Source organism: Lepisma saccharinum, chromosome 6 (genome assembly GCF_977018435.1).
Source record: "Lepisma saccharinum chromosome 6, izLepSacc3.1, whole genome shotgun sequence".
NCBI lineage: Eukaryota > Metazoa > Arthropoda > Insecta > Zygentoma > Lepismatidae > Lepisma > Lepisma saccharinum.
In genome coordinates, this window is record NC_139234.1 from 23,702,230 (window position 1) to 23,724,596 (window position 22,367).

At 38.5% G+C, this 22,367-nt stretch overlaps 1 protein-coding gene across 1 annotated transcript in view; it reads left to right on the forward strand.

Moving 5' to 3' along the window:
• LOC145989019 (cytochrome P450 CYP12A2-like) overlaps positions 1-22,367 on the forward strand; it is an 83,703-nt gene that overhangs the window by 15,985 nt on the left and 45,351 nt on the right. The window contains exon 9 of the mRNA XM_083124319.1: positions 2,671-2,780. Coding sequence (XP_082980445.1) covers positions 2,671-2,780 — 110 coding nt within the window. The remainder of the gene's footprint in view (positions 1-2,670; positions 2,781-22,367) is intronic.

Here is a 22,367-nt window from a genome sequence, read left to right on the forward strand (position 1 = left end):
TCACACACAACAGGTGGGAAATTACGCAGGATTCTGCTCTGAAACGGGCAGAATCAATAATGTGGAACTATCATTCAGTTTGAGTGGCTTTCTTGTGCTTGTGCGTTTGCTATTTCAGTTTTTCCTTTTTCAAACTGACAATGAATTAAGGAAAACGCATGATATTATGAATGAATATGTGCGAGAATAGAGGAAGAAGTATGGGAATACTGCAGTCTTCATGCTCTTGAATGAGCCAGTCCATTGCAATTGCAAAATAGGCTCCTTTGTGTCCTTTCGGAAATGTCAAAAATCGCTCGCCCAGATGAAAATTTTATCTTGGGCCTTCCTTTTTATGTAAATATGTGTGAAGATATTAAACTCCTATAAAGGATTGTAAGATTAAGTATTATAAACAGAATATGATAAAAAATTCTCAGTCAAAAGTTACATGTAAAGTACAGTATTATGTTGTATAATTACATAATCACAGTAGTGCAGTGAATTTTTTGTCCAGCTAATAAAGTTCGATGTACCCTGATATACATGTTTTGTTGTCAAATACAGTTATTGCAATTACTATTTTTTCATAGGTTAATTCAAGTGTATTATGTTCCACCTTAAGGAAAAAAATGCCCCTCTTCCCGCAAACAGAAAGAAATCAGTATTTATGCTTTACTTAGCTTTACCCCCACCCTTCCCAAATCTATTAAGAAATCGACGCCTATGCACATCACCCCCTTCCCATTTAAAACAAAATTTGAGTTGAATTCAATATGGCGGCCACTAATATGGTGGACATAAGCTTGGAACACACCAACGGGGTTCCCCCTAAGCCTAATCTGTTTGTATCAATTGCACCCAGCCTAACTCCTTTACTTTTTATAGGGTGTGTTAACGGACTTTTGAATCACCCTGTAGGCCCTCGTATGTGAGTTTGTCAACATGAGATCAAGAATTACACACACAGACATCATATATATATATATATATATATATATATATATATATATATATATAATATGTGTGTGTGTGTGTGAAAGTAGGTAGAGGGGGCCTTTGGTAACATTTTGCGGGGGGTGGGGGGCAAGATTTGCAGATCCGGCACTGCCCTATCCTAAAAGATAACTTATTGTAAAGTATAGGTATGTGTGCCCATAATTATATTTCCGTTCAATTCTGTCATATTTGATGGCAGAAATATAATTAGCCGACCTACGTGGTGGAGTGACTAGCATAGAGCTACGAGGATGATATGATGAAATTGATGAAGAGACACTCACATAGGACACCTATGCCCAGGTGGGATCTCGGACCCGCGAACCCTGCCCTCGTAGCTCGCTGTGCTAACCACTACGCCACGGAGGCCGGCACACGTCGTTTTGTGTTCAAAATATGTGGCATAAGTATATATAAAACAAGTTGGATGTTGATGCGCACACACAGAGGGATCAAAACAAAACAAAACAAAAAAATCTGTACAAAAGCTTTCCTATTAAATGTTATAATTTGTCGTCTATAGTTTCCACGGTTGCTCAAAGTGGTCACCATTATCATCCAGACACTTTAAATTTCGGCAAACTGCTACTCGAGCAACATTGGCCAAAGGGTCTACTGGAATGGATTTTTTTTTCGAGGGAGGGGCAAGCAAGGTGTATTTTTTCCAGGGGCACATTTACATTTCCCCCATAATAGCATTGCTTCCTCACAACACATTGCCTCAGTTTTTCGTATTCACTTTCTTATTCTTTCTCATTTTCTTTCTTTCTTTTTCTCTCTTTGATTTTCTCTTTTGTCTCTTTCTTTCCATCTCTTTCTCTCTTTTCCCTTCTCTCTATCATTATCTGTATTTTTCCTTCTCTGTTTTTATCTTTCTCTCCGTCTCTCTCTTTTCCATTCTCTCTCTCTTTTCCCGTCTTCCTTTCTCTCCCTCTCTCTTTCTCTCCCTCTCTTTTTTTCTCTCTTGCCTTCTCCTCTCTTTTTCATTCTCTCTTACTCTCCATCTCTTTCTCTCTTTTCCCTTCTTCTCTCTCTTTTTCCTTCTCTTCTTCTCTCTTACTCTCCCTTTCTCTTTCTCTCTTTTCCCTTCTCTCTTTCTCTCGTCTCCCTATCTCCTTCTCTCCCTCTCTCTTTCTCTCTTTTCCCTTCTCTCTATCTCCTTCTCGGTGACCGCGGTGGCTCAGTCGGTAACGCGTCTGACTACCATGCTAAAGGTCCTGGGTTCGATCCCCGGCCGGTTCAAATCCGGGAACTTTTCTAACGATGGAAGCGGCCCCGGCGCCCACCCAGCGTCGAATAACATGGTACCTGGGGGAAACCCTGGTGGGTAAAGGCGGTCAGGGGCGTGATGCTGATCACATCACTCCCACTCAAGACCGGATCCAGAAAGTGTGGGGCGTTAACCCCACACCCCCTATACGCCTTCATGGCGTAGTGCTATGCACAGGGGAGCACTTTACTTTACATTTTACTTTACTATCTCTTTCTCCCTTTTCCCTTCTCTCTCTCTCCTCTATCTTTCTTTCTTTTCCCTTCTCTCTTTCTATATTTTCCCTTCTCTCTATATCTTTCTCTCCCTCTCTCTTTCTCTCTTTTCCATTCTTTCCTTCTCTTACTCCCTCTTTCTCTTTCGCATATATATGAATGATATTCATTATCTAATCTTAATTAATAATTATCTTCCATTCACAGATCATCCGCAAATACAAGGTTGAGTATCATTATGGAGATATTGTCTACAAGGTACACCCTACCTACACACCTGTTTCGCCTTTGAAATTCAGGTTAATTGAACGGTCCCAGTGAAAGGGCACACACACAAGACTCTTTCTGTGCGAGTATGTAAGTGACTATTAGATCTGTGATCTGAAAGAAGAAAGACTTGTAATATAATATACTTTTGATTACAAAAACAATTGTGTCAATTTAAGTGCAAACCAATGGATACCTTGAAGATCAGAAGACACCACGAGAAATATTATCGTGAAATATGCTTTGTATATGTAAATGTTTGTGATACGTATTCTACGCTGGATCAGCATAGTGAAACGGAAGGGGAAGGGGCATGTGTGACGTAACATACTGTTGCTCTCTCGATAGCTAACATCATGGGAAACCTTGCATAATGACGTGACTGGTTTGTACCAGCCATAAGATTTTGTAATACAAATTATTTCTTATGTTTTAGCGATTCTACATATTCAAAATGATTTAGTTTAGGAATATCTCTTATTGTTCATAAATTTATCATTGCAGACGAAACAACGAAAATGACAGAGAAAAGAAAAAACATGCAAAATTAGCTTGTGCCCTACAGTAATTTCGATATTTTATTGGAGTAAAGATATAAATACAGGGTGTTTCAAAATCATTAACCGAATTACAAATTGTATTGTATTTGAAGTTCAGACTGGTAAGTGATACGTTCATCTGAAGAAAAACTCATCACAATTCATATCACACCTTGCACGAACATCAAAGTGATATGAGTTCTGACGGACTCTACATCACTGAAATAAGGCACATGATGTATCCTAATATCAACCTATTATTTATTCTGTTTTGGAATGGTTGTTTCAGTAATCATAATTATACCATGTCATCTCTTGCAAAATTTCAATATATTATTGACGTTCCAATGTGACACTGATGTCACCTTATGAGGGCCAATTTGTGAAATACTATTGTCCAGCGCTATTGTACGATATCCATTGATGCCGATTGTGTTATATTATTTGTAAATAGTTCCTTGCACAATAAATTCAGTTTACAATATACCTTGTTCTTCGATTTCAAGTTTAAATTTGTTAAGTCACTACCGTACCCAGGATTTTTTTTGCGGGAAGGGTCTGGAATTATAAAGGTGGATAATACTAAATTGCTGCTTTCTAAGGGATGGCATACACAATACGATAAATCCACTCTAAAAATGCTATTCAGGGGTCATTTTAAGGGGAGTTGTATCTACCACTCTGGGTTTTCCCGAATTCTTCACTGAAAATGTTGATTTTCTCAAAATTTTGTAAGGGGCCGTAGCTCCAAAACCTCCCTGATGCGCACGCGAGTGATAGAAGGTGGTCATGTGGAATACTGTTGTGGATTCCACCTTTAGCAAATGTAAGAAGATGCTGTACTTTATTGGTTGTATTTAGGTTTTCCCAACACTTCGATCGTTACTGTGTAACAATGATTAATATCGTATTAAAAGGGGGAAGGGGGAGAGAGAAAACGCACATACACGCGCACACACACGCACACGCACACACACACCCAGAGGGAAAGAGTCTGAGTTTATGTTTCAAGTCCACTTTATGCATAGATAGGCTACTAGGGACTGGGCCTACAGTTAAAGTGGTATCTGAACCTAGGCCGGGTAGTTTTGAACCCGGAACCCTTTGATTACAAGGCTACGATGTTGCCAGTAGGCCGTCGGAGAGGCCCAGAAAGAGAGTTACAGAAATTAAGATACGGTAGGTTTTTAGATTGATTTAATTGGTGTTTTAAATCCACTTTATGCACAGTAAGGCTAATCGGGACTGGACCTACAGTTTAAAGTGGAATCCGAACCACTATGTGCCTCCACCGGGAATCGAACCCGGGACCCCTTGCTTACAAGGCGACGACGCTATCACCATAGGCGTAGCTAGAACTTTATATTTGGGTGTGCACAAAGAAAAAAAAAATGCGGTCTTGTACCTTTTAATAGCATATTTTGCAACACAATCACTTGGCTCTTTAACAGCACTAATGCTTGTAAAGGAATATAAATTCACTAAATGACAGTGTTGAAAATTTCTGAATGTATGTAGTAGCCTAGAAGAAAATCAAATTTCATAGAAATAACACACACAAAAAATGTTCATAAATGTTACAAACAAATACTACATCAAAATACACGTCATCTATAACAAGAGACGTCTGTCAAAATGTACAATGTTCATAAACCCATCACTAACTTCATTTACATAAATAGACGAAGCTTTTTCCTGTTCCACAAATAGCAAGAGCAGGGCTTCCAATGTACCCTGCATCTGAGTTGCTCTTAATTTAGTTTTAACTTGGGTAAGCTTGGAGAAAGCTCTCTTACACGTGCAGCTTGTGACAGGTATAGAAGAAAGGTGCTGCAGTACAGAGTAGAATGCAGTAAATATCTTCTTTCTCCAATGACATCAAAAAGTCGAAAAACTACTCGTTTCATCAGCGATAATGCACAAGTTTGTACCATGTAATGACATTTTCAACTTCTTACAAACTGTCGCTTATTTTCTATCTTATTGAAATATCTGTCTTTAATTCTCTTTGAAAAGCAGCCCATTAGGGTGTGCCTAGGCACACCCGGCACACCCCGTAGCTACCCTATGGCTATCACTGCGCCATCGGGGAGGCCCTGAGATACGATAGGGAAAGAAACAATGTACAGGGAAGAGACAAGAATAAATAGAAATGAGAGCGGATAAAACACCCTCACACAGACACACAAAGAAAGAAAGAAAGAAAGAGAGAGAGAGAGAGAGAGAGAGAGATATGAAGGAAGCTGGAGAGGCAGAGTATCAGTGGAAACGACACACAAAATATAATAAACTAGGAGTGAGAAATGATAGAAAATAGAAATAAGGGAAAGAGGATCAGACAAAAGAAAATTGGAAAGTATGCACCTTCCCTATAGGGACACCCATCAAAAGCCATTTATTAATTCCCAGTAATGCAGTCACACGATGTAACAACTTCAGGACTTGCAGCATCTGTGGTTTTTGCTTAGCTTTCTGCTGCAAATCATGCAAGAACTAATCGCGAAATTGGATACGGCGAAAGATAGGAAGCTTTCAGACTGAAGCGACACAGTGGTTTCAATACGAAGTGGCAAGCGACACGGACACCTCCAGTCTGTAGAAAAGCATTTCCTGCGCACGTGCTACCAACAGACCGAGGTGACACGATGCACAATATTCAGAAAACGTCCCAGATCGAGAGACAAAGTTATCCTTGTTGTTAGTCGCCTGTAGCCTGTCGCTTTGGTTTGAAAGCTTCCTTTCAATGAATTTTTTTGGATCTCTAACCAATTCATCACGAATCAACAACCACTGATCAGCTACAAAGAAATATTAAAATATTTGAGGACTAGCAGGGCGTATACTTAAAATACACCTACGTACTATACTCATCTTGGTTGAGAATTTTTTAAAATGTTGTACTTGTATATACTGTTTAAATGTATTTGTTGTAGAGTTAATGAATTTACCTGTAGGTGCCATTTTTTCAAGATGGCGGATCATTAGTTTAGTTTCGCTACAAAGAACTCATTTTTGTTCGAAATAATGTTTTACTTTTTATGGTGACGACAAGACTAAGCAGATTGTTACTTTATTGTTTATAATCTTTATGGCCACGTTATAAAGAGTAATACTATTATTTTTTAATAATAGAAAATTTGTAATAGATAAATTTAAGCTCAGAGCCATAAAGCCAAGATATTTTATATTTATTTTGAAGACAGGAGTAAAAGCGAATAGGCGAGGGAAAAGTAACAAAAAGTGTGTATGTTTGTTTGGGGGGCAACTTCCACCCCACGCCCCCCATAATCGCCGCCATTGCACACATGCAAAATCATATATCAACAAAGCATTTATGATGCAATATTCGTAAGTTACTTTCACACCAAAAGAGGGAAAAACAGTTTCATAATAATTTTAAATTTACGAAAAGCAAGAAATGTTGGAAATAGAATAGGAATAGATGTAAGTTAAAACATAGGAAATACATTTTAGAAGAATTAATCTCAAAATGTATAATTTATTCAGCAATTAGGAGGATTTTGATAATTAAAACCTGGCCTGTGTAGAAAAAGGATTGACAAGTTTTATTATTGAATATGAAGATCCATCTCCATTTTAGTGAATCCTACTAACAACAATTCTAACTTACCGTTGGTTTTATTACATCAGAAGCAACTTAATCACAAGTCTGAAATAGGAACAAGTGTTTGCAAAATTGTTTATTATAAACTGACTTCAAGGAAGACATAGTAGCAGTAGCTAGCAGAACTATTCAGTCCCATGTTTAATAATGACTAAAGAAAAGTTGATTTGTTGCATGGGACGCAAAACTAGAATATAGAAGGGAAAGATGAAGAATGAGGAAAATGGGATAAGGGAAAATGGACGCACTCAGGAATATCGAAGAAGTGAAATAAAGCAAAAAGAAAGAAAGAGAAGTACAAAAACTAAATAAAAGAAAAAATGGGAAGAAGCAGAAAAGGAGGATACAAGGAAAATAAATATATTAATATTTGTGGATGGTACAGAGATGAGGTAAGTCACGGTCTCATCTCGAAGGTCGGAGATGCTTAAGTTTTGTTTCGAAATCCACTTTATGCACAGATAGGCTAATTGGGACTGGGCTAATTGGATCCGAACCACTATGTGTCTCCACCGGGCAACAAACCCGGGACCTCTTGTTAGCAAGGTGACAGAATTACCATTACGCTATCGGGGATTCCTTAACAGATATTCACGGATATCAGTGGTGCTGATAATGAATATGAGGTTAGTGAACATGAATGAGATACAGGGGTAAGCGTAGAGGAAGATGGTAATATAGGTATAAGAAGATGTAGAAGAAGCTGAATATGGCAGTAAGACTGAAATATCTAATTTATTTTTTGGAACAAAAAACTGTATACGTTGCCTAAATTGTTTTGAAAAGTGAAAAGAAAGTCACCTAGAGAAAGGTACTATCCCAGCACTCTCGCCATGGCTTTGGTCAAACTGTAGTTGTGTTATTTTTCTTATTTCTATGTTTTATAATTAATATAATTAGTATTTAATTACTGACACAATTGGGAATCGCACATATGAAGATTGGAGAAAATGACGTAGATAGTTCTTCATATGCAGTCATTTCTATATATGCATATTTTGTCATGATATAAATATATTTATCAAAATGCATCTATTTGTTACAGTGTGAATATATTTTTTTATTATATGAACATACTGTTGTTTCAACTACCAATAAACACATGTAAAGACAGCATGATCAAATATTGTGAATTTCCAAATTTTTATGTACATAAAAAATAAAATAAAAAGCTGGGTCGCAGGGACCCGGGTGTGTCTTAAGTGTAATTTTTTTAGGTGTGTCGACTAAGGGTTAAGAACTAGTGTTTTATTCCGTGGAGATTTCAATACTTTAAGCATGCAAAAGTCGTGTTTTCTTTTTTACAACCTTCCTCAAGGTATCTGTACGGTTAGATTGGAAGGTGGCGCTGCTCGTGTTAACTGCGGGAACTACATCGATAAATGAAACGATTTCGTGTCTTTGCGTGTGATTTTCTCCTCCCAAGAACTCTGTTGCGTAAGTTTCTTCTGTGTATGTGTTTTTTTGTGTGTGTAAGTGCATGCTGGGAGATAGTACGGTGAAAGTAGACCCAGAAAACCCACTCCAACTCAGAAATTATGGCCCCTTTAGACAGTTTTGTTGCGTCTTTCAATTGGGCGACTACAAAGTTTTCATTCAACTGTCATTCTCCTCCCTTCCCCCTCTTCCTTACTCTTTCAGACGCATTCGTAGTGTATCTAGTAATTCTATGAAGTCCCAATGAAAAGCCATCAACTTCTTGAAAAGCAGTATCGTTGTTAACACATTCTAAAAAGAAGGGGGGTGAGGATTCTGTTTCAGTCTGCCACTATATTCATTGAGCTTTATTGTTATTTTTAGATATAAGGGTTGAGAGATCACTTGGTCTGGGAGGGGAGGGGGTGTCCTTGCTCAAATTATAATTTAATTTAAAAATTTCAATCCCAACACCAGTTTTATTGCTACGGAATTTTGTTAGGGTGAACCGAATATTTTTACGTGGGCTCTGTTTTCTTACTCAGTTATACAGGGTGGCGCAAAAAGAACGAATGTTTTTGGAATAAGTGTAGCGTCGTTTATTTTCAAGATACAAACGTTTTATTAACACCAAAACCATCGGTAAGAAATGCAGTTTGGATAGATATACAGTGATGATTTAAGTATTGAAGATGATGTCTCAAAGATGACGTCATTGTTGCTGTCCAAACCACGGAATCTCACGTTTCGGCAATGTCTCTTGGTCCCCAAGCTCCCCAGATTTGTCTGTCTGCGACTTCTTTCTGTGAGGTTACCTCAAACCGGAAGCCGCGTTCAGTGGACGAGCTGAGAGTTGCCATTCTTGAAGGAATTACAGCTGTGCCAGACGAAATGTTGGCAAGGGCATTGCGGAACTTTGAGGAGAGACTCCGTATGTGTGCAGCAACAATGACGTCATCTTTTCATACTTAAATCATCACTGTATTGTTATGCTCTATTTCTCTTCTGGGGGGAGTAACCTGCCTTGTCTCGACCTGTTACTTGTCTTCGTTACTTCCCTAGCAAAATAATTACCATACCACTTAAAAAAACTAACCAAAACATGTTCAATCGAATATAGAGACATAGAATAACTACCATATTCATTACCATGGATATTAGGGACAACTCAGTTCTTTAATTCTTGAATGATAGATCAGACGTTCTGTATAAAAATATATAAAAATACTATTTATTTCGTTGCTTAAATATGTACAAAGAATTGCATATGAAATAACCCCCACATAAAAAATGAAATAGTTCAAAAATGTATCTAGCTTGTCACTAGCATACATGACATGTTTATCTAATTCCCTCCCTTTCTTGTTTGTAATGAAAATTGCCAAGCAAAAATATACTAAACTTGAATGAAATTACAACAATTAATTATGCGCTGTTCTTGCAAATATATAAAAACAAAACCGATACGATTCCTTTTCCACCCTGTCACAGTCCCTTTAATCCCAGATTAAATAAAAACCGGACACCTTGACAGTGTTGAATATACAAATTTAAACTAATATTCTCGCGCAACAAAGTACTTGGCTTGTCACCAACGGATAGACATATTGTTATAATTAAACGCGTCCCTTAATTCCCTCGGATACGACGTAGCTCTAAGAATAATACAAATGTCCACCGAAAGCTAAGCGTTGGCTTGTCACCAAACGAATCAAGAAAAATGCGTGGACTTATCTATGCATTTCGATGAAAGCAAATGGTTGATCCGTGACCGCTAGCCATTTGACTAGCCCCGCCACTCTACAGGCACCGAAGAACCTTCCAAAGGTCTCCTCCTCTTGCCCAAAGAAACGTAAGAATGCCAAACCCCGTTACTCAATCGGTTCCCTTATATAGGCGATTCGAAAAAAAACAACAGTAAACTGGGCTTTATCCACCCCCGTCTTCTGCAAGCTGGCTTTCACCGTCACGTAGGCCACCGTACAACAAGTTACACTGGAAACTGCATAAAAGAGAATAGCTGTCAGTAAATAAACTAATATTAAACATTCATCAAAAAACTGATAATAAAAAAGGATCATGTAGTGGATCTACCATTACAGTATACAAATCCAAACTGCATTTCTTACCGATGGTTTTGGTGTTAATAAAACATTTGTATCTTGAAAACGAACGACGTTACACTTATTCCAAAAACATGCGTTGTTTTACGCCACCCTGTACAAAGATGTCTTCTTTTCTATCTCTCTCTCTATCTCCCTCTTTCTGTATTTATTCCTCTATTTCTCTTCCTCTGTCTCTTTTTCTACCTTTATGTCTATACCTTCCTTTTCTATCTCCTTATTGCTTTGGTCGGTGTTGCTGCTACAACCATTTTTCGTCGTCGTCTTCTTCTTCTAAGGGAACCAAACCCAACTAGGCTAACCTAACCACCACAGATTATTTACTACCCCAAAATGCTACCAGCCAATGGCAATGCTTGAAACAGTTGTAGCAGCAATCACTACCTATTGCTGTATATTTTAATTTCTATACCTTTTGTTTCTTTATATCTCTCTGTATTTTTACGTCTTTCTTCCTGTTTCTCAATTTCATTCTCTCTATCTTTCTTTCTCGTTTTTTTTTTTGTTTTCTTATTTCTCAGTTTGTTCTCTATTTTTATTTCTTTTTCTTCTGCATGATTATTTTTTCTACCTGTTTCCGCTTTAATTATCTCTCTCTCTCTCATTTTTATATCTTCTACTCTCTGCACATCCTCATTTTGTGATTGTTTCTCTGTAGGGTATTTAGTGGATATTCTCGTGTTCAGTGCTCGCTCCTTTCAAGTCTTCTGATTGAATTTGAAGTCTAGAGACTAACCCAGAATACAGATGTGTAGTTGCAGACTTTAGAAGTGCAGTTCTTATACCTTTTCGTAAATTTCTCTCGACTTACATTCGTATCCCTGATGGTATATTGAATTGTAGCAAGGAGGTACATTATAAGCATTACACTGTTCTGCTGGCCTCCGTGCAGGAGTGATCAGGTTACGGAACCAGAAGTCCCAGGTTCGAACCCTGGCCCTTCTCAGAGTATCGTGCTTTCAAAGTTTTGCGGAATGAACATTTTTGGCGTACTGCTTGGTTTTCGAAAGGCATGTAGGAAACAGGCCCGTACGCAGGGGAGGCCTTGCCCCCCTCGACTACGAAATGTTTAAATGTGAACCTATAAAAAGCTACGAAAATAACATCGACGATTTTTCAAATTTGTAAAGATATCAATTTTGTCCTTGCATAAATGAATGTTTGTTGTGTAGAGGCAGGCTCCAGACATCTGCAGTCTGCAATATTTAATAGTTTTAATTTTATAATAGTTTTAGTCGGGACATTGCATTAATCCCAGTCCGGACTCTTTTTTCGAACTGCAGCCTTGACGCAAAAATGTATCTTTTTTTGTTAACTCACAATTAGACATGTTCTTTATTATAATAAAAATTGCTAATACGGATCATTTCATTATAAATATATTATTTTTTAAACATGGAATTATTATGACTGTTCAATGGTGCCGGTGTGAGAAAACTAAAGGAAATTTGAGAACCTTTTTAAATTCGCGGAACGCAGAACTGACTATACGAATGCTTCGGAGAATTGAATATAAACAATTTGCACTGACCTGTACGCCGTGTGACACATTTGTCTGTGGAGAGGTTAACGCAACGCGCTACGACGCCAGAAGGGGTTCGAATCCCAGCACGATCATAGGCGTTCTCTGTGAGTGTGTTCCTTCATCAGTGTCATCATATCATCGCTCATCCTCATCGTCGTGATCAGAAGAACTTGGAAGAAAAGCTACTCCAAATAATTTAATTTATTCAACCTCACAGAATTTCTGATCTCTTTATTCTTTGATCTACCCCCTACCCTTTAAAAAAATCCTGGGTACGGTTCTGGTAGGAAGAACCGGCTTGCGTCGTAGGGTCCGGCTTTTTTGTTGGTTCTTACAATCGCTACAGTACCAGAGATGTCCTGAATAGGGAATGCAATCGTGAATAGACTGAATAACTAGGGGCTGTGATTCAGGGATTTCGGGATCGATCTTTGGTGACATCCACCCCTTACCTTTCGATAGAGTTGATAAGTGCCGAAAGCGACAATGTATAACGGATGTAGGTATATGTGGCCATAAAATAAAATGGAAAGAGAGAATAGAAAGTAAGTTCTCCAGACGGTTGGGTCTTGACATTACTCAATATGCAATAAAATTCTTATGACAGATATTGTCATTGTGCATTCACCAATTTTTATTACAAATAGAGAATAAATTGTAGTAAACGATAACTGGCAAATTAATATAACCATATAAAATTCTTCGAGTGATACTGGAGGGGGGAGGTGAAGCAACATATTTCATTGATTTGCTTTATTTTACTTCGATTTTTGTGCCACTTTTGACTAATTTTGCGAAGATTGGGATGAGTGATGATATGATGAAATTAATGAATAGACACTCGCAAATATCCATGCGAGGCCGAGATTCGAACCCGGGACCCCTGGCGTCGTAGCGCAATGCGCTAACCACTCTTTTTTTGTTCTAAAGGAAGACCCCTACGCGGCAGCCTTCCCCACACATTCAATCATACATATCAATTTCACAAACATCCAAGTCCTAGCCGGGATTCGAACCCGGGACCTCTGGCATTGCAGCGCGATGTGCTAACCACTATTTTTTTTTTAATAAAAGGAATACCCATAAGCGGTAGTATCCCCCGTTTCTTTTTTTTCTCAAATTTTCATTTCTCAGTTTTTCTTAATTTTCAGTTTTTCTCATTTAGACAAACACAAATACCCATGCCTTACCCGGGACTCGAACCCGGAACCCCTGGCGCCGTAGCGCGTTGTGTTTCCACTCCGGCACGGCGGACGGCAACTAACATATCACGGACCCAATCAGGGCTAAGCAAAGTATTAATTGTAAAAAAAAAAAAAAAATGCATTATTCATAAAGAAATCGACAATAAGTGATTAGACAGTCACAAGTCATAACTTGTAAGTGGTTATTGAAATACAGCTAAGAAACATTCTTGTGAAATACACGCAGGAAACAGGGAATACAGGGGAACGAGAAATATTTGGAATGAGTAATGCAAGTAATCTCTAACATCCGGGATTTCGGGGCTGCAAAATGGAAGCGGGATACAGGCATTTCATTCCTTAATTCTGGAATCTCGTAAAATATACCAAATATCACTGATACCCAAAATATATACAAAAGTGATATACAATATAAATAAAGGTTGTTGCAATCAGATTTTAGGGGGGCTGGGGAGCTATAGTTCCAGTCCTCCACCTCAATGGGGCCTTCACCAAAGAAAAGTTTCTTCAGAAGTGCCAAAGATGAAAAATTAAATTTCAAATGTTGTAAAAATTCAAAAAAAATATTAATTTAACCATCTGACATAACTTTGTAAGATAAAACTGAAACACTTTATGAGAGCAGAGATTTGTCAACACGCTAAAACACACCTAAGACACGGCTTTCCTGATAGCGTAGTGGCAACGTCGTCGCCTTGTAATACAGGGTTACCGGGTTTGATACCCGCTGGAGGCACATTTTTACACTGACAGGATTCTACTTTAAAGTGTAGGTCCAGCCTCGATTAGCCTATCTGTGCATAAAGTGGACTCAAAGCAAAAACCCAAACATCTAACACCCCTTGAAATTTTTCAAAAGGCTCAATTTATGTTAATTATTGCTCTAAATTTGCCCTTATACCTCTGTAATTCTGAACTTTCACCCCCTAAATGGAAAAGTCTAGGTAAATTTATGGGCGGTGAGGGCTGACGATGGTTTTAGACTTGGGTGTCCATATGTAGGGTGACTCACAATTCCCTCCCGCATTTCGAACGTTTGTAGTACAAGAACTACATAACACAATGATGCCCAACCTTTTTTTGTCCATGGGCCACATTAAGATTTAGCACGATCTTCGCGGGCCAGAACATCTTCTGACATAAATAGCATACAAATCGTACGGCGTCGTTTAATTGCAGATTTTAAACGCTAATATCGCAAACGTAAGAAAACCCTTCACACATACAGACAATTAATATTTGTAAAAATAGCAAGAAGCCAAAATCAAAGAATTAAAATAGTTTTTTGGTACTTACAATTTATTAGTGCGATGTTTGTGGTTGTTTTGCAGAAACTAACTTTTCAATGTCTGGTTCAAAACTTGACACACCAATCCGCAACACAGAATCAAGATGTTCGTCTGTAATACGATTTCGGAGTAACGGTTTCGCTCGTTTTAACAAAGAAAATGTTTGTTCACATGCGTACGTGCTAGCAAATACTGAAACCATTTTCAGCCCTTGCTTCCTGAGGTTTGGAAAATCTTCAGGTGAGAGTTGAGCATAAAACTCTGTTAATTGTTCGCGAAACTTGTTTTGTAGAGATGCCTGACATTGCAGTTCAATGAGTTCTAGTTGCAGTGTGGCTGTTGCAGTTGATGGATCTGCCGAAAACGGATTTTGAAAAAGACGTACTTCATCACCCAGGTCACGAAAATCGGAAAATCGTTCGTTAAAGTTTTCTTGCAACAGCTTCAAAAGTCTGATTATTCTTGCCTTCGAAAAGGCTTCGAAAGGATGTTCCTGAAGCAATGTTGTGCACGTCGGAATTGATTTTTTTTCACTTTGTTGTACGAATAATTGTAGCTTTGTTTCAAAAGCCTTGATGTCTGCATATATGCCAGAGATCAATTTACTTTTACCTTGCAGCTTTACGTTAAGTTCATTCAAGTGGCACGTGATGTCGCACAAAATCGCCAAATCCCGCAACCAGGATGAATCGCTGAGCTCCATCACTTCTTTTGATTCTTCTGTCATGAAAATATCAATTTCATGCCTCAGATTGAAAAAGCGTTTCAACACCTTTCCTCGACTTAACCAACGGACTTCACTGTGACACACGACATCTTCGTGTTCTGATTCAATGTCACTCAGAAACTCCTTGAAAGTCCTGTGATTTAATGCGTGTGATTTGATAAAGTTCACAGTTTCGATGACAACCTGCATAACGTGCTTTAAGTTTAGAACCTTGCCACATAGATGTTGCTGGTGAATAATGCAATGCAGCTCCATAGTTCGTGAACCGTTGCATTCAAGGACCTTTTGACGTATTTTGGCAACCAGTCCGTTGTGACGTCCCATCATACTTCGCGCACCGTCTGTTGTCACACCTACCAATTTATTCCAAGGAAGTCCAAGTTTGTTAATTACCGCAGACACGTCTCGAAACAAATCTTCAGCAGTGGTGGTGCCATGCATGCAATCGGAAACACCTCAAAAGTCTTAGCTGCGCTCTGCAGTTGTGACAGAAGGTTGCTACCCAAATCTTCAACTCGTCTCGTAACAGCCATGCCAGAAAGACTGATAGTTTCGACCACACTTTTCTTTTCCGGGCACATTTCTTCCACAATAACTAGCACACACTTTTTTACAGTCTCGCCGTCAGAAAATGCCTTGGCCTCTATACTCAAAATGTGAGCCACCTGAAAATTTGCCCTCACTGCTGATTCATTCTCTTGCCTTCTTTTGTTGAAGAGTTTCTTCAGTCCTCCAATTTCGTTGCGTAACTTTGACATTTTTTCTTCGCGGGATGATCCGACGTAATCATCGTATTTCTTTTTATTATGCTTCGTTTCGTAGTGTCTCTTGATGTTGTGTTCTTTAAACACCGCCACAGTTTCTTTACAGATAAGACACGACGCTTTTTCATGCTGCTGCACAAAAAAGTACGAACTTGTCCATTTGTCCTGAAAGTTTCTGCACTCGGAATCCACTTTCCGCTTTTTCCGCTCAGAAGCCATCTTCCTCACAATTATCCGCCCCGAAAACACACTAGTAACTGCCCGAAAGAAACGGTCAACCATGAGGTTGACCGTTTGTTGATTGTTTCATTTTCATTCTTTCTTTCTTTGTTTTCCTTGCATGGCTCAAAAATGCAATATGTTTCGTGCGAGCTTCAATATCAAGGTTGTGTTCAGAGACGAAAATATTGAATACAGATTTCACATAATTACCCAGATTCTGAAAAATGTAAAATTTAGGTTAGAAAACGTAAAAAAGATTGCGAAATTACATCATTCCAGTTTTCTTTCTGAACGACGGTAATGTACAAAATGTAACAAATGTAATGTTTCTGAACGCAACCCAGAGTGGTATATATTAGTCTGGCAATGATTTTATAGCAGTAAACAGCAACGTAAGGAAGCGACTTGATGACTGTCAATGTGATTTATGTTATGTATGTGTTGTATTCTGTTGTTTCTCTGTTGAGAAAAGTTAATTTCATGTATATATTAAGAAGGAGAAATAAAATAAAACTTTTTTTCGACATGTTTATGGTAAAGAAATGCAACATATGTGGCGGGCCGGATCTGGCTCGCGGGCCGTAGGTTGGGCATCACTGAATTTAACACATACAGAAAAAGGTGCATATCAGTACATAAAGAATCTCTCCAAGCTTGCACTCATAATAGGCTCCATCATGTAATTTTAGATTTAGCCGCCAGGTGGCAGAATAACGCAGTTAACGCAAACATGGTGTGCACTGTTGAACACAAAGCGTTCTGCGTCTTAAAATTCGCTAAATGTGAGTCGGTTGTGATGGTACAACGGAGATTTCGTGCGAAATATGGAACAGAAGCACCTACAGACAAGACAATTCGTGCGTGGTACAAGTTCAAGGAGACTTGTTGCCTGTGCGATGCAAAACCATATGTTGAGACGTGTGTGGCAGCAACTCTATTTCAGGATTGATATCTGCCGCGTCACCAGGGGTGCAAAAATCGAGCACCTGGAAAGTACGTACCAATCTTGGAGAGATTCTTTATGCACTGATATGCACCTTTTCGTAGTTTTTGTACTATAAACAATCGAAACCCTGGAGGGAATTATGAATCACCCTGTATATAAGCCCGTGCCTCAGTGTGTGGGTTTAACCGCCACACTATCGATGAAACACTATCTACCGGACTTGAACACGCCTGTGCACACAACCCAATTTAAACACACGAGCCCTTGCTCACACACTTGAGGTCGCGATCGGCTGTTTACTCAGAATGAAGGCAAAGAGAAAGGAGGATTTGGGTTAATGACGTGCATTCTTAGAAGCAAGGGTAGGAAAGAACACACATTACTTATACTTTTCATCATGAGGTTTAGCCCAGCGTGACACGGCTGAGCATGAGTGGAACTACATGACGCAACATGGCCATTAAAGAAAAGTGCAAGGGAGAAAGCTAGTGTCATGAGAGAAGAGCGTCTTCGTGTGCATTTACCCATGGAGCCTTCACGTGCATGCAACGGGTCTCTGACTCAGAACTTTCCCACGTTATTGATCTACTTTTCCCTGTTAAGATCATCCTACAAGTTTTTGGAAAACGACGGTGGAATTGTACGCCCGCTGAACACCCACAAGTTTTGTACTGAACGTCCATGCGAGTCCAATCTTCAAGCGACCATCCACAAGTACCCACAACCTACCTTGTCTGAATCTGCAAGTGTGTAGGTAGTTACATTTTTTCCCGCCAGGTGCCAGTTCGAACGTTACCCACCCTTCAGGCACACAATCCGGACGAACAAGGAATCATTTTAAAAAATAACTCTTACAGTTAATGATACTTGAAAAGTACATATAGTCAGTATTTGACAGTAACATCTCATTTTATTTTAATAGTAACGACAAACAAACATAACTAAAACACATGCAAGTCGTCGAATATTTATTTTATTACAATTATGTCGTTATCTACGGCTGAATTGTTAGCACAACAAGCTATGACGCCAAGGGTCCCAGGTTCGAATCCCGACCTGGACATGGGTGTTCTTTGTGAGTGTCTTTTCATTAATGTCAACACCCCTCCTCATTTTCGGGAATAGCCAAAAGTTGAAGAAAAGCGATGTAAAATAAATCAATCAATATTACAAATAATAATCATTTAGTGTGTGTAATTTGTTTGAATACAATTTACAACAGAAAGTAACTGCAAACGTAAGTCCACTAACTGTAACTGAATTACTCTTTTAAAAATGAGTAACCATAAGTGTAACTCGGTTACTTTTCCAACTAAGTAACTGCATCTATAAAGTCGGGTACTTTTTAAGAAGTAACTTTCCAAACACTGAGTACAGTTGCTACTTTTCCCGGCAGGTGTCAGTTTGAACGTCACCCACTGATTTCATGCGCATAATATTGAAGCACTAGAAGGTCACCAACCAAACACCATAATATTTTGAACCTATTCCCCCACTTAAATTAAAAATGTGGCATGTCATTCCTTCTTTTACATTTTTCTAAATACAGTGTCATCTATAAAACATCCACGTAGCACTGAAGTTCAGATTGTCTATTTAATACGCACCTCTGCTACAATACAGAGTAGAATCTCTTCCAAATATAGCAGTATAGGACATAACCTTGTCACATGTTTTGGTTGTTTGTTTCATTCGTCCTTTTGATACAGATATAGGTTAATAGGTACTGGACCTACAGTTTAAAGTGAGATCCGAATCACTGCGCAATGTGCCTCTATCGGGTATCGAATCTTGCCACGTGTTTCTCGTCTTCCCAGCTCTGAAATTCATATTTATGACGTCATAGAGATTGTCATGAGGATGAGTGGTTCCCACTACCCCTGGGGTATGTGTACTTCTCGTAGACGACCGAGTGTCTAGTGTGTAGAGTCAGGCTTATAATGAAGCCACAGAATGTAGAAGGTTCGAGTCCTGGCGTGGAAATTGATGCTCCTTTACTATGCTCCTTTAACCTTCATTTATCCTCATCGTTACCGTTAGCCTGAGGAGGCAGAAAAGAAACAGACAAGACTAATCACGACGACGAGGATATATTATAATAAGCATTATATTGATGAAGGGACAGAAAGGGTTAAGATGGTGTGCAACAAGAAAACGAGAATCGAATTGACAAGCGGCTTATCGCTCGTGCGCTTTTCGAACGAGACCCTGAAGTTCAGCAAATCGACACACTTTACACCCTCCACCACGCGTTTAGGATGGATGTGTTGAGCAACTTTTATCGCCCTTGACATTAGTGCTTGATCGTGCAGATTTCTCCGTCGCATTGTGAATGAACTTCACACGGTAATTGCATGTCATTGTGTGATGCATTAGTTATTCGAAGGAGGGCGTGTGCAATTAAAGTTCCAAGGTTCAAAAGTTTAAGTCCAAAGGAACAACGAAAGCAGTGCAATCTCCCTTTTCTCATGTACCTGGACACAGGCGGATTTAGATGTTTCTGGGAGGGGCACAGATCATGCTGTAAGCATAAAAGTATGATAGATCCAACACCGGAAATACAATGTGCTTAAATACACACACGCACACACAATATTCACAGGATAAATACAAGGAAAGGAATTGTTTTAGGTCCAACATGTGGTCAGATAAACTAATCGGGGCTGGACTTTCAAAGAGGAATCCGAACCACTGTACAATGTACAGTCATCGGCAATGAATATGGTACACCTAGATCCTAAGTGGATTTTAATAGCCAATTTTCAATGGCAACTTCTACCACCGCCGTAGAGTTAGGCAACACACATTGCACCATGCAGGGAAGCGAGTATTTCAGGATGTAGGTGTCCCATTATTATTGCCGGTGACTGTACCTCCAGTGGTGGACACGAACTCAGGACCCGTTCATTATAAGGTAATAGCATTAAGTTTTTATTAAATAGAGCTAATTCTACGTCACTTACATTAACAATGATTAAAGATAGGGACAAGCTTTAAAATTCATTTCCTTAGGTGAAACTGTCAAAAACATGGCAAATATTTGACCTATAATGCTCCCTTTGTGCTTATCAGCTAACATCATTGCCCTTCCTCTTCTTCATAAGGCACTACAACTTCATACACTGAAAGTTTTGGCCTTCTCAACAATTTCTCTCCATTTTTTTCTGTCCTGGTTGCACTTCCACCATTTGTTGCTCTCCATATCTTTCAGATTCTTAATAACATCATCTATCCATCTGCTCTTGTTCAAACTGGGTTTCATCTGTATATCCCTTTAACTAGCCTTTTCTCTGGCATTCTATGAACAAGTACAAGCCATCTTAGTCTTTGAGATTTGATAAAGTTTATTATGGTGTTATTTTGAATTATTCTGTATATTTAATTATTATTTCGGATTCTCCAAGTACCATCATCATCCTTAATTGGGCCATAGATTTTTCTTATTACTTTTCTTTCAAATACTGATAATAATGTTTGTTTGCAGGAGTCTTTGAGTGCCCGTGTTTCACATGCATATTAACTATAGGTTTTATTATAGTATAATAAAACCTCAGTTTGGCACTCTTCGATATTTGTTTACTTTTGAATAGCTCGAAATTGGCATACAAAGCTTCGTTTCCGAGTACAATTCCCTCTCTGATTTCTTTTTTATTGTGCTATATTATTGGGCAATATTGCGCTATAACAAACAAGACCCGGGTTCGGTTTCCAACGTCAATTTATTTGTCTAGTGAATTTGATCCCGATTAATGTATTTGCCCTAAATTTTGTTATGTCCTTTTATTACCTGGTAAGGGAGTGCTTGAACATTTTTTTGTTTGTTGTAATATAATGCTACCAATACTTTTCATAATACTTAATCATACCTTTCTGTAGGGTAGGTGACTCTGTGCCCTTCTCGCTTAATCCGCCGATGTACCTGGAGCGCAAGCTCCACTGTTTCACGTGCGACGCCACAAAATAAAACCGAGAAAAATGCAGAAATATGCTACAGGACAAAAGGGCTGTCTCAGAGCAAGCCAACCACGTCTTCAAACAGACTATCACTGTTGCCAAGCCATTCTGCTCCCCTTTTAAGTTATTAGTTGACGTATAGAATCATCAGTTCGCAGATCAACCGAATGGCACACTGAAAAATAAACAAGAAACAACAACAACAACAAAAATGACAGCAGGCAATGAACTTGCCCTTAACCAAATTCTAATTTTCAATTTTATTCCTATATCTATCAATATCATGCAAATGATATTGATATGGGAGCCATTTGGCAAGAAAAAATTAGCTTTCTTATTACTTCTATAAAAGGAAATTACATACATTTTTTCTTCATGGCAATTAGAAATTAAACTTTGTTATCTTCCTACATGTGGCTCATCTTCTCAATTTCAAATAAAATTCTAAATTCTTTAGAAAAGAACAAGATATAAACTCATTTCCATCACAGTAAAACATTCAGAAACAATAAAGAAAAATGTTAGAAAAATACTCAAAAGTTCAGAGCCATCTATTGTTCACCGTAGTAAACCATATCCCAACATAGTAGCGATTTTTTAAAACCTTTTTTATTTCAAATTATTCAATAATAAGTTAAAACCAGACAATATTGTAAAAAAACTATTCAAATTTGTTAATATTAAACTTTGTAGAAATTATGTCAACTTGTATTCGATTCTGGAAAGAAAAAATATCAATAAAGAATGAGGTGAAAAATTATCATCAGCACTACTGGAAATAAGATGGCGGAAGTCTGAAATCGAAAAATTGTAAGTTGTTTCTTATTTCTTTATCCCAGGTTACGTTTGTGTTTTGCCGAAGCAATGAGACGTGTAATATTCGTATGTTTCGCATTAAGTGCTTGAAAAACGTCATATTTCATTTTTGGGAGGTGGATGAAAAACTCCACAAAGAGTGTGGATGTAATATGTGAACCCGAAATCTTCTAATTTCCCTGCAATCTTTCTACCGTGCGTCCATTTCGATCTGCAGCCGAGAGATCGGGAGAAGCGTGGCGGGCGGCACTGACGGAGATGCCGACATTTGCGGCCTGAAATGCCCGCTTATTTTTATGGACATATGCAGACATTTATATAAATATTGCAAAACGAGCACTAACCTGTGTTATAAGAGTATGGTTTTAATTTTAGTAGCTTAGTGACTGTATGTGCCGATGATTTTGACACGCCCACCTCTTGTGAAACACGGCGTAGAGGTTTGTTTGGAGAACATTCTAACGCTGCACCAATATCATCGAGTTT